This window comes from Eretmochelys imbricata, chromosome 22, assembly GCF_965152235.1.
Source record: "Eretmochelys imbricata isolate rEreImb1 chromosome 22, rEreImb1.hap1, whole genome shotgun sequence".
NCBI lineage: Eukaryota > Metazoa > Chordata > Testudines > Cheloniidae > Eretmochelys > Eretmochelys imbricata.
In genome coordinates this window covers 19732429-19745816 of record NC_135593.1, presented here as the reverse complement: position 1 = coordinate 19745816, position 13388 = coordinate 19732429, and the positions used below count along the sequence as shown (strand labels likewise).

The window sequence follows — 13388 nt, the reverse complement described above, 5'->3', positions numbered from 1 at the left end:
ACTACAAACAGGCAACGCTATTGATATGAATGCAGCTTCCAGGGATGAATAAACGTGTATATATATATATATACACACACACACACACACACTTTAGAGAGAGAGCTAGAACTGTTTGTTCTGAATCACTCTACTTAAGTGCAAAACCGACTTACTTTTGTGGGGCACAATCACCATTTCCACAACAATCTGGATCTTGCCTCTCACTGTGCCCATATGTCTAGGCCCTGAGTCTGTAGCCTTCTGTGCCTGTTTAACTTTATAGGTGCTGGCAGTCCCAGGCAAGGCGGCAGGTGCATTTTGGAGTGCTCCCAGGGCTTGGGGGGGGAAGGATGAATGTGTGTGCAGAATCTGTTTGTCCAGTTACCAAACCCTGTGCATGTGCAAGCAGGTGTCTCCCTGCGCGCTGGTGAAAGGCTGGTCTGCACAATTGGAGCCAGGGAGACGAGTGTCTTCTCCTTTATTAAAGGAGCTCTATTGTGTGTATGCAAATGACAAGCTTTTATACATGATCACGTCCCCTGGTGCAGAGAGACTGAATCTGGAAAATGTCCCCCCACTGTTCAGATAAAATAGATAATCTCTCCCCACACTGTACCAATTGGCAACTGCAAAGGGCCAGGCTGCTCCCCCCAGCGCATGCCGAGCGTGGGCGGGGAGTGCACAGGCAGCCCTGCCCACCCTCCGGATGACACTAGCTGGGGAGAAGGGGGAAGGAGGAGCTGCTGGGAGCTCAGCTGTGAGCATCTGAACCTGGAGAGTCCTGGGAAAGGCAGGATCACGGCACGTTGGGGGCACGGCACGGCAAGGAATTGCACTGCATCCCAGAGAAAATAGGTGCTCTTTATGGCATGTGGCTGGTAACTTTTTTCCTGCTGTACTCTTTGCAGAAAGGTATGTCCCGTCCTGGGGCGGGGGCTACGGGGGTGTGTGACTCTTTGGCCAGCGGGCTCTAGTCCTGCGCCTTCTGCGATCTTTGTTAACAAGTGACGGGACCCGCGGTGCGCTCCGGCCCAAGGGGATGAGGGGACGGGCTGGCCCGGGACGGGCAGAGGCGTGTCTGCGCCCAGCCCGCCGCTCCGACCAGTCGGGCTGCAGCCCAAGCCCTGTCCCCACCTGCGCCGAGCGGTGCCCACAGCCGGCAGGGGGTCCGGGCAGCAGCCCCCCAGCCGCTTGCTCTGCTGCCCCTCGGGCTCAGGAGCCGCCCCCGGCCCGGCCCGCCTGTCAGCCGGGGGGTGAGCGGGGCAGGTGCCAGGCTGATGCCGGGGCCGGGGCCGGGGCGCGGGCAGCTCCCCTGGGGGCTCGGAGTTTCGGGCTCTCACGAAGCGGATCTGTAAGTCTTCTTCCCCCCCCGAGGATGCGGAGCTGTTTCTGAGCCTGCCCTGCCCTCCCGGGAGAGGGGCAGCTCCCAGCCCTGCTGCAACGACCTGGATTATTAATTCAACAATTAATGGTTGTGACGGTGTAATTGCAAAGAGCAGGACGTTGGGCGGGGGGCAGGACACGCCTCGCCAGCTGAAGTACCCACGGGGCTGGCTGGTTCTGCACGCCCGGGGCCCCTCTGGGCTCAGGTTGCCATGGGGCTAATCGAGGTCCAGGTGACGGGCAAGCCCAGACCTGCAGCTCCGGCTGCAATGCACCTGATTCCGGGGCGGGGGCACCCCCCGCTTTTCCGGGCTAGGAACGGGTCCGTGGGGCTGGAGCAGGCAGGGGTCAGCCCAGCCTAGCCTGTCCGGAAAGGATGCTGAGCCCGGGGCTGCAGGGGGTGTGTGGGGCGGGGGGAGGGTAGCTGGTAGCGCTGCATTTGTAAAGACGCCCCTGCTGATCGCGGGGAAGGGTCTCAACGGAGGGGGGTCGTTGCTTCGCTCAAATAAAAAAAATCCCCTCGAGACGTCTACCCGTTGTTGGGTGGAGGAGGGGTGTTTGAAACCCGCAGCTGGGGTGCACATTGCGGGGTGCACCCCCGGGCATGGGGCCCCTGCCCGCTCCCTTCCGCCTCTTTGCACCCCCGCCCTGCATCCTCCTTCCCCGGCAGAAGGCAGGGGGTGGCAAGGGGTGGGGGCGCCGCCTCCGGCTGGAGCCAGCTGCCGCTGGGCCCATTAGCGTGGACCTGGGCTTTCGATTCGGAGCGGAGGAGACGCCGCTACTTCTGTCTGAAGGACAAAATAAAAGCCCAGGAGCCCCAGCTCGCGGAGTTTGCTTGTGGAGGCGTTTTAAGGGGGGCAGCGGACCCCTGCCGCGGGAGCCGACCTGATAATTAGCGACCTTAACTCTCTGCAGCCGCCGGGATCCCTGCCGTGGGGGGGGAGCCCTGATAAAGACCCGTTCCCCGCACAGCTCTCCAGCCCCACAGAAGCGCCTTAAGCACATGGATATGAACATGCTTTCTCTACCTACCCAGCGTCTCTTTGTGCAGGCAAGATTTCAAAGGCTGAAGCTCGTAGGAGTACTTTTTAAAAGCTCTGTTCCGCTGTCCTTACTTCTCGGAGACGGTGTACGGCAATATGCCAATCCCGCAAAACAAACTCAATCCGGGGATGCTTTCAAATCGCATCCTCTCCTCTCGGAATGCTACATTCCGTGTAACCCACTGCTCTGATCCCTCGGATTGGGGCAAAAAATTACTGTCAAGGAGCCACCACACTGGATTAATTGTAAATGGGGAATTGTTAGCATCATCCCAATGGGTATGCCAGGCGCTCTAAACTGAGGTCCCCAACGCTAGATGCAGTCTAAGAGGAAAGACATCCGCATGTAACATTGGTAGCTAAATTACAGTCCATTTGTAATAATATTTGATTGGGGTTAGCTAAAAAAAGTGACCCTATTCTGATTCTGCAGGGATTTTTGTAGTCCATTACCTTTTTATTATCTGGTCCATGAATGTAATAACAGAAACGTCCATGTTATGGAAAAGGAGCCACTTTCAGTTTACAGAACATTTTCTTTGATAATCGCTTTCATCATCTGAAAACAGCAAGAGGCAATCTTAGGGAAAAAGGTAGTGAAGGAAACAAATTGGTAGTGGGCTGCAGCCTAAAATATGATTATTGTATATTAAATACCCTTTTATTTTAATGTTAATATAATTAAAATATTTGCGGAGGTTTAATGGTGCATTCTGAGTGGTTGTGACAGTCAATTATTTAATCAATTATTAAATATGAAATAGTCTTATTACAGCTGGAATAAATCTGTGTTTGGGAGCTTTAAACAAAATTGCTATTGTTAGACATGCTTTTAGGAGCTGCTGTACTGAACATGGAAGCATCTGCTTTGCATATCTTTGCATGTTTCCTGTGTAAAAAGGAAAAACCAAAACAAATAACCATCCAGGGAACTAAAATGATCTTTCTCCCCCAACATCGAAAATAATAAATCCAACACAGCTCATTTTCAGCCCCAGCCTCCCAGAAAAGAGTCTCTGCTACCGAGCTCTCTCTTCTGAGAAGAGCAAATTAAAACCCTCCATTAGCACTATACCTTATGGCCTCATTATTTTTTGTCTCTTTTCAGTTCAAGAGAGATTTTATTTTGAAGAGTCTCTGTGCTGAAAGTGTTAAAGTGGAACAATTCCAGAGAGAGGACAGTAATACAGTGGAAGTTTCATTATAATAGGATAAAAAATTGAATTGCTTAATGCATGATAAACCTTTCAGCTACTTAATATTTCTAGGTATCAAAGCACAACCATTTAATACATTTCTGCTGTAGAACAAGAGCTCAATTAGAAACAAAAAGCAAATAAACATTTGATCCTAGTAAAGTTTAGAAATCCCTCAATAGACTGTAGCTGCTTATTTTTTTTTTTTTTTTTAGCTTATAAAATAAAATAGGCGGTTAGCAAGCGAGGAGTTTAGTGAAAGCAGGCTTGGTGGTTGATTACACAAATTAAAGAGCAGCCATAACAAGGGGAGGGAGGGCGATGTAAATAGGAAGCAGTATGATCAGGAGGAGCATAAGAGTCAAAATCTTGATAAACTGGGGGAATAATCTCGCTGTATGATTTTGCTGGAGTTCTCTGCCTGCTGATTTGTGATGCTGGCATTTTGTGTATGCTGTGTTCAAATATGAGAAGCAGTGAAATATGTTGCTTGCATTTTTTAATCTCTCCCCCTCTGCCCCCCAGTGTGGTACGGTGCTCATTTATCTTGGAAATGAAACGTGGAATCCATGAAATCCACAGAGGAAGAGCTTGCAGTACTGAAGTCCTGGCAGTGCCCAGTGTTGTTATTTTACGACACCAGGGCCATGATGGCAACTTGTTAAGAGAGCAGCCTCTACGCCTTGCTCATGTGTAAAGCTATATGTGCCTTAAATGAAGAATTAACACACGCAACCCTAATATTTTCTGGTACTTGTGTTCTTCAGAAGGGAATAACAATCACTGCTTGTCAGTTTGCCCGTGCTCAGAGCCTTTGTCCTCACCCAGCTTGCATATGTTGGCAGTGGGTTGTGAATTTAGGAATCCACTGGCCATGCTTTGAGCACCCACAAGACACTATATGCGTCCAATGTGGTGCCCTCCTTTCTGCCCATGTGGCACTGAGGTGCACCTGCCTCGTTTGAACCAGCTGCTGAGTTCACTGTGAGAATCAAATTGGAGGTGTCTTTGTGGAAAGAATTCTCCTGACATGGAAGCGTGTGAATTTTGAGCTGTATGTTGGATAATGTGAATTCAGCAGACTCCGGAATAGGCAGGCTGTTACATGCAACTTCCTAGGAGAGAATGAAGCACAAATGTATTTGGTTATTTCAGGAGACTTGGAAGTACTCTGCTGGTGCATTTACAGGGTGGCTAGTTAAGGCCCAAAATTTTATGTACCTTGAAATTGTGTGAGGGAAATTGACCTCAGCTTGTAAAAGTGTGCTGGCAGGCTTAGGGCTAATGAAAGTCATGGCCTGCTGGCTCAGGACAGAGCTTAGCAGCTGATGTGCACGCTCCTCAGATGTACCATAGTCCGGACCTTAGTCCAGTCCTGAGCCTCCCTTGATTGGACACTTGACATGGTCCTGAAATGTGCATTGGCTCAGTGATGTTACCAAATGTCCAGTGGAGACTCCGGTGAAACTTGCCAGAGTTGCTGCATATGTGACATAAGCAGAACTTGAAATCAGGTCTCCACAGATGAAAGGCTGGTGCCAGTGTAGAGGGAGGACGTGGAGGATTGCATTTCAAGCTCCTCTTTTGGTTAGGTTTGCCTTGCAGAGGTAGGGCACCAGGTAATGTGCATGTCGTTGTTGTGTTTTCTGTGCAGGGATTTAGGGTGTGCTTGTTTTATCAGAACTTGGTGTACGTGCTCTGTCTGGTTTGGGTGTGTGCAAATGGCACCTGCAGCAAAGGCTGCAGAGACTGTGACTTTTCAGCTCTCTGGAAGATGGGAATTGAGTCTGCTCTGCCTTCGTGCTGATTTGGGCTGTGAGCCCAGCATCAGATCTCACCTCTAGGTGCAACTGGGACTAGGATTTGGGGTTCAGTGGGTGGTGCTCTGCCCTCTTAACAAGCGCACAGGGCCTCAGTGTGACGGAGGACGTTGTGATGCTGGGGTGTCCTGACCACTTGTGGATAATGTTTCTATACTATCCTGCGAAAGGGTAGGATGGCAACTCTATGTGCATTTGGAGTCATTGCACGTTACCCACTAAATTCCTCTTGCATTGTGACTTGGACTCCATATTCTTTCACTTTCTGTCCTAAACCCCTACTTAATGCTGCTGTGTACATCTCATCTTAGAGCTGGCTGCGCTGCAGTATGCAGAAGTGCGTGGCTTGTGTGAAGTGCCTTGGGAGGAAAGGTGTTGTGTAAATGGTTAGTGATCACCACTTCTCTGAGCTCTTGGGTCATGTATAGTGGGAAAAACCAACGCCTTGGGCCTGAATCATAGAATTATAGAATATCAGGGTTGGAAGGGACCTCAAGAGGTCATCTGGTCCAACCCCCTGCTCAAAGCCGGACAATCCCCAACTAAATCATCCCAGCCAGGGCTTTGTCAAGCCTGACCTTAAAAACTTTTAAGGAAGGAGATTCCACCACTTCCCTAGGTAACACATTCCAGTGTTTCACCACCCTCCTAGTAAAAAAGTTTTCCTATTATCCAACCTAAACCTGCCCCATGGCAACGTGAGACCATTACTTCTTGTTCTGTCATCAGCTACCACTGAGAACAGTCTAGATCCATCATCCTTGGAACCCCTTTCGGGTAGTTGAAAGCAGCTATCAAATCCCCCCTCGTTCTTCTCTTCTGCAGACTAAACAACCCCAGTTCCCTCAGCCTCTCCTCATGAGTCATGCGTTCCAGTCCCCTAATCATTTTTGTTGCTCTCCGCTGGACTCTTTCAAATTTTTCCACATCCTTCTTGTAGTGTGGGGCCCAAAACTGGACACAGGACTCCAGATGAGGCCTCACCAATGTCGAATAGAGGGGAACGATCGCGTCCCTCCATCTGCTGGCAATGTCCCTACATATACATCCCAAAATGCCATTGGCCTTCTTGGTAACAAGGGCACACTGTTGACTCATATCCAGCTTCTCATCCACTGTAACCCCTAGGTCCTTTTCTGCAGAACTGCTGCCGAGCCATTCGGTCCCTAGTCTGTAGCAGTGCATGGGATTCTTCTGTCCTAAGTGCAGGACTCTGCACTTGTCCTTGTTGAACCTCATCAGATTTCTTTTGGCCCAATCCTCTAATTTGTCTAGGTCCCTCTGTATCCTATCCCTACCCTCCAGCGTATCTACCTCTCCTCCCAGTTTAGCCGCATATACTCTGCATTAAGCTTTTAAAACTGCACCTTTTTAGAGGAATACACATGCTGAAAACTTCAGCTTGCAAGGTTTGTTGCGCAGGACTTCAGGTGGTTCAGTGGTAGGGTTGGGATGAATTTATGGTCACTCTGTCTTGGCTTCTCATTAGAGTAAATGAGTGCTTTTCATCTAACGCATCTTTCTGCGGTGCTGAGAGTGGCTCTGCTTCTAAAGATACTGCAGTTTGAAGAGTCCAGCGAACAAGACTAGTAAATATTACGAAGGGATGATAACAAAATGACTCACTTTTCCCAGCTGAGATGGAGGTATTAATATTTCAATACCCTAGGTTGTAATTTACTATGATTTAAGAAGATTGCACTGTGATAACTCAAAATATATACTCCTCAGTGCTGGCGAGGCATGGTCCATCTACGTATTAGTCCACTGTGCAGCTCTCATCCAGCAGAGTTCAGGACTCCAGCACTCAATACAATGCCCCTGCCAGTGACATATTGTCTCTCCATAAGAAACTGCTCCATTTTCACCACGCCCATCCCAGCGTTTGAGGTCTGTATAAATTAATGTCCTCGATATTTAGGTTAGGGTCAACGCATGTGACCAGATGCCAGCAGCGATTTCTGGTTTAAAAATATTGCAGTGCTATTTCTAAATTTTTAATCTCTCTGTGATTTGGAGACAGTTTTATGAAACATGGGATTAGGATGGTGCTCAATGTTAAATGGTAAAGGAGATTATATGGATTTAACTCTATGCGTCTGTCACATAACTACTACCAATCCCATAACTTCCATTTTCTATTAAAAATCCATTTTCCCCTTTGACCTGAAAAAGCTTTGCTGGTAATCTGAATTTCTCTTGTTATTTATGAGGTATTTTTCCATTCCTCCCCCCACCCACTCTGTGTATCCAGCATGCAAGGGTGATGTCTGCAGAGAAAATTGTTCTCTAGCAGGATGATATCTGATCATTGCATCATACAGCTGGCAACGTGTCCTGGAAATTGTGGCTTCCACTAGAGCAGGGATACTCACTTGGGGGTCGGCGCTGTCAGTTCTGCCTGCTCTTGGGCAGAGCAAGTGCAATTCTCATTGGGATTAGTGGAGAGGCCTCCAGCAATAGTGCAATGAGGGGTGCTGAGAAAAGGGACGGGATGTGAAGGAGTTACTAGAATCCCCCCTCTTCTTACACACAGCGAAAAGGCACCTCTAGGATTCCAGGAGGGGCTGTGAGGTGCGGGGCTGGATGAAGTGGGAGACGGACTGTGGCATGGACCAGAGTTGCAGACAGCTTCAGAATCTTCATGGTTCTAGGTCCTTACATGACACACATGGCTACACAGTAGAAAGGATGTTCTATTTTTTGTGCACTCTGCCTTTAAAGGTAGAGCAGTCTCCATGCCATCTTGCGTTTCAGGGAACATGCAAAATGTTACCACGATGGGTAGCACATGAATGCTTTCTCTCTGCTTGTTTTCCTTCATCGGATCGTAAAGACATATTTTGCTCTCGTGTATGGGCAGGATGAGTGTCAAGACGTTCTGAACGGCAGAAGTGCTGATTCATCACAACAAACGAGCCTTAAGACATTATTTATATTTGGATTGCTCTTTTCCAGTCATAGACTAGGGCCCAATGTGCTCGACTCTGCCCTGCCACAGGACAAAAAGATGGCCACTGCTCCAAAGAGATTAGCTGCCCCAATGTGATTGGTTAGTGGCACTGTGCCACGGACAGCCCAAGTAGCTTTTCAAAGGCCATCTGAGGATCAGCTGTTGATTGTCTTACCCCGTCTTTGTCATGAGTCTCCCAGCATTTGTCAGCCCAATAAGAAAAAATAAATAAATGTCTTTGTCCATTTCTGTCTGTGCCAAGGCTCGTTAGCTGTGACTGTATGGGAGGGGGCCTGAAGCTTCTTTTCTTTACCTGTAAATCTGTTGTTTAATCAGCAGTAATGTTCCCAATCAATTTATTGTTGATACCTGCCAGTTTGTAGCCACAAAACCGACTGCCGCATCCTCGACTTGGGACAGTAGAACTCTGGGTAGTTTGAGAGAGGAAATTTTGTTGTCGTAGTTGATGTTCCTGCTCAAAACATGGAGAGGAACAAGAAATCGGCTGTTTAATGGGTGCTGAGAGAGACTGAGATTATATTTCCATCTCTGGAAGGATTAAATAAGAGGGGGAATTGTTTAGTGGGTAGAGTAGAGGGCTCCTTGGTTGTATTCCCAGCTCAGTGAGAGAGCATGTTCTGGTGGTTACAGCAGAAGACCAGAGCCAGGACTCCTGGGTTCTTCCCTTCCTGGGTTTCCCTTTGATGCACTAAGACCCCTTGGGCAATTTGCTTCACTGTGCCTCAGTTTCCCCATCTCTATACAACAAGAATACCTAAGTCAAGTGCCATAATGTTTTATCTTCTGTGGAGTTGCTTTGATAAATTCTATAGAAGTGTCGTTCCATTATTATTATTGTCACTGAGAGGGAGACCTGCCCGTTAAAGATTCCGTTATGTAAAGTAAAATAACATTCCAATGTTTGCCTTCCCCCTCAGCTCAGGAAAGCCTGAGCCAGCTGGCGATGTGACACTTACCCCGGGCAAGGAGCGTGGTTCCAAACACCCGTCCTGACGAAAACACAAATGTTATTATTTTTTCAGAGGCGGCGGGTGCTGATGGTCTCATCACGGCTTTGTGATGTTAGTTGTTCTGGCCAATAACGGTTAATAGCCTTTCCTCAAATGAGCAGTCATGAAGCATTCTCCCTGGAGGGGCAGCTAAAAGCTAAGCTAAGAATATTAATACAGATGAGACTCTCTTCCCTTCTCCCCCTCTTCTCCCTCCCCGCAAAGTTGAAGAAGTTGAGGTGATGAAAGGTCCCCTGTGACGCATTCCAAGCCAGCGGTAGAGTAGTTATTTTCTTGTGGCTCTGCTGTAGCACAAGCAGAGGGATTGTGCTCTCCGCTAGAGCTATTAATACCCAAACACCGATCGCTGCTTTCTATATTAGTGTCCTTTTGCCTACGTAAAAGTAGCGCAGTTAAAAAATCGGCTCTAAGCCACTTGGCACCTTGACGGCAAACTTGTCCCCTCCCCTTCCAGGTGTGAGGTGTCAGTGGGAAGGAGTCGGAGTGGAGGAGCTGGGAGGGAAAGGCCTTTCCGCCTGCACTGGAGGAGGAGGAAGGTTGAGGGAGGCTTTCCTCTACTTCCAGACCTTGGCTGCAGTTTGGGAGACCCAGCTGTGAAGAGCTGCTCCCTTGCCCCCTCTTTTTGGAGGGGGAGACTGACAAAGCCCCGCTTCTCTCACACAGCTTCCTGTCACAAAACCATCCCCACGCTTTAGAATTCGGCCTGGCTGTTTCTGGGGCCTGTTGTCTGAGGAGACCTCTCAGGAGGTGTCCGATGGTTCATGGCTGCCTCTTCGCTCCCTAACTCAGCTGGCCCAGGGGAGGGAGCAGACAGGTGACTTACCTGTGGGGAGGCTCACACGAGGGCATCCTGGGAAATGTAGCTTGTATTAGTCGTAGGCGTCCTAACAATTGTGGGAAATAGCTGTCCTGTGAAAGGGCTGGGGTTTCCAAGGCATCCCCTCAGCCCTGGCGCAGCTGCTGAGGAGAGCAGTGACCTAGGTAGCTAGGAGAGGTGGGAAGTACCTGGCCACTGTGTTCATGCACCGATTTGCCCGCTCTGTTTGGGGCTGTTTGCCACTGCCTGAGGAGGGCTCCCAGGGCATGTCATTGGGAAGCCGTTGCTCTGCAGGCAAGAGGAGTTGGATGTTTGCAGTAACTCTCTGCTGTTGGCTCTGGTCTCTCCACAGCACACACTGAAGATGTTGGAACCAGTCTCTACTTTGTGAAGGACTCTATCCAGCAGGTGACCTTCTCCAGCACAGTCGGGGTGGTGATCTCCTGCCCCGCAGCAGGGTCACCCAGCGCCGCCCTTCGCTGGTACCTCGCCACAGGGGACGACATCTATGATGTACCGCACATCCGGCATGTCCATGCCAATGGGACTCTGCAGCTCTACCCCTTCTCGCCATCAGCCTTCAATAGCTTTATCCACGACAATGACTACTTCTGTACCGCGGAGAACTCAGCGGGAAAAATCAGGAGTCCCAATATCCGTGTTAAAGCAGGTAGGGTCATGGTGGGGGGGCCGGGTCTTGGAGGTGTTGGTGGGGTGCTGGTGTTCTGTGTTTGTGACAATGATGAGCCCATTTGTGTGTCCCAACTGATTCTCTCCAGTGCCATGGAATTGCCTAAAGTGGCTGATACAGTGAGCTCACTTCATCAATTAACCACTAAAGAGGGTGGCATCAGGGCTCGCTGGTGATTAGGGCTGGAACTCGGGGTGCTTGCGTCCTATTCCTGGTTCTGCTGTTAGCTCTGCGTGGCCATGGGCAAGTTACTTCACCTCCAAGTGAATGAATGCTGTCCCCTGCAAAGCATGCTGTGCAGACGTGTGTTCGCTGAGCCTCATGGCACTTGGAGAGCCTCTGGGTAGCCAAGCGTGGCTGTTCCTGAGCTTGGAAGGAGACCTGAGGAAGTCCTAGCTGAGAGTGAGCTGTAAATGTAGGGCCTGCTCCTGCCAAGGCTTTGGGTGGAGTGCCCCAGCCTCCAGCGGGCCGATGCGCACAAGCCAGCGTGTGAATGGGAATAACCGTTCACAGGATCAGGCCCGGAGGCAGCGCGGTGGCCAGCAGTGAGCTCCGGGGGCCTTCTGCCCCCATCTTCAGATAATGGGTTTAGAACAGTATCTAGCACCTTTTGCCACCTGAGCACGAGCCTCTGCAGAGAGAGCAGGTAATAGCAAGGGCCCAAACTGGGCACTGCCTTGTGTGCCAGCAACCAGGATAGACAGGAACTTCATTTTTACCTGGTACCTTTTGTATTGCGTCTGCCTTGCGCCCTTCACTCTAAAGGTTCCAATAGTGCAGGCAAAGGCAGCAGCCTCTGGGCTCAGCATTAGCTCACACTCAGCCATGGACGTTAGTCTGTTTATTTGCCAGGGTGCTTGGGTATTGTCTTGCACCATTTCCAAGAAATGGGATAGAGACTGCAGAGTCCTGTGGCTTGGGTACAGGAGACCAAGGTTCTAGTCCTATCTCTGCTGCTAATTCTCTGCATGACCCTGGGCAAATCACTTAATTTTTCCTGCCTTGCGTCCCATCTGTGATATGACCATGATGATACTTACCTGTCTCTCAAGAAAACAGACTGTTCCAAGAATGTATTGTGTGGGCTCTGTAGCTTGGACGTGGCCCATGGAAAGCACAAGGGTTTAGTCTCCTATTAAGCATTTAACTTTTCTCCCTAAGTATTGTGCCAGAGAGCAGAGCAGACAGCCTGGGGTGAAACTTGAACCTGTGACCTCTGGGCCTGGAGGTGAGTTTTACCGAGTGAGCCTTCCTGACATGATGAATACAGTATGGGGATGTTATTGTCGCTCCTACAGGAATTGTGCCCTGTGGAGCCTGTGAACATGTAGGCTAAAATGCAGCTGCCATGTGGTTTTGCGTGTTGGAGACGCTTTTCTGGCAAGGCCGTGGAACTGGGACTGTAATAGTCTATTGCAAGAGGATCGATTGATATCATCACAGACAGATAGTAGATATGAGGGCAGGGTGTTGGATAAACAGGAGGCGGAGTGTCAATAATGTTTCAAAAACTGCATCCTACCCAAGCCAAGAACAAACAATAATTTAGGCCACTTGCTGGTAGGGAGAGCTCTGTAGAGTGATTAGCGGGAAAGAGAGCTGAGGGCCATCCTAGTGCTGCACACTGGGGATGACTCTGGGGGAAGCTGATAGTAACGAGAGCATGGATCTCCAGGACTAATCGCTGTCTGGCAAAGGCCAAGCCCCTTCAAATATTAGGAGAGCCAGGCTCTGCCATGTCTCACTGGGACAAAAGCCTCAGGTCCATCCACCTGAGAAAACTTCCCCAGAGCAAGGCAGGTGGGGAATGGTCACGGGGCTCTTCCAGAGGGGTGTTGTGTGGGTACAGCCCAGCCAGCTACAACAGTAGGTCATGGTTCTAGTGATGACATTGCAGGTAGGTAGATTTGGAAGAGTAGATGCAAAAGTGACTTTTTCTTCAAGAAGGGCATAAATCCCATTATCTTCCAGGGACTGTGACCTGCCTGCAGTGGAACAAGAGGGGATGCTTTATTCACTGCGATCTTTGAGCCCTTCTGGAGGTGGGATGTGGGTACAGAAATCTTGCATCTTGGCGGGGTTAGACTATATGACCCTCGCCATCCCTGCTAGCCCCCTATGGTTCTGTGATTCTATGGCTGTTCACATCCAGCACCATAACAGGCCAAAATGATTTGCTAACCAGACGTGTGTCTCAGCCATTGAAGTAGCAGGACAGCAGGCTTGGTTTCCACGGCTGGGGAGGAATGGAGAAAGCCAGGGGTGTCTTCTCTTCAACAACGGGTCATTCATACCACTGAGATCTGGAATTGCCAGACTGCATCAGGCCTGTTGTGGAGACCAGATGCTGGACTAGATGGACTAGTGGCCAGAGCCAGATGTTTCAGAGGAAGGTGCAAGAAACCATGCAGTAGCTAGCAAATGTGGGATAATCTGCCCTGTGAAGGTCTCATCCATAGTCAGCGATGGACT

General features: G+C 49.7%; 1 protein-coding gene across 1 annotated transcript in view; it reads left to right on the top strand.

Moving 5' to 3' along the window:
- Positions 1–851: 851 nt before the first annotated feature.
- Positions 852–13388, top strand: part of DSCAML1 (DS cell adhesion molecule like 1) — a 366671-nt gene continuing 354134 nt past the window's right edge. The window contains exons 1-2 of the mRNA XM_077839967.1: positions 852–894; positions 10578–10895. Of these exons, the coding sequence (XP_077696093.1) occupies positions 852–894; positions 10578–10895 (361 nt within the window). The remainder of the gene's footprint in view (positions 895–10577; positions 10896–13388) is intronic.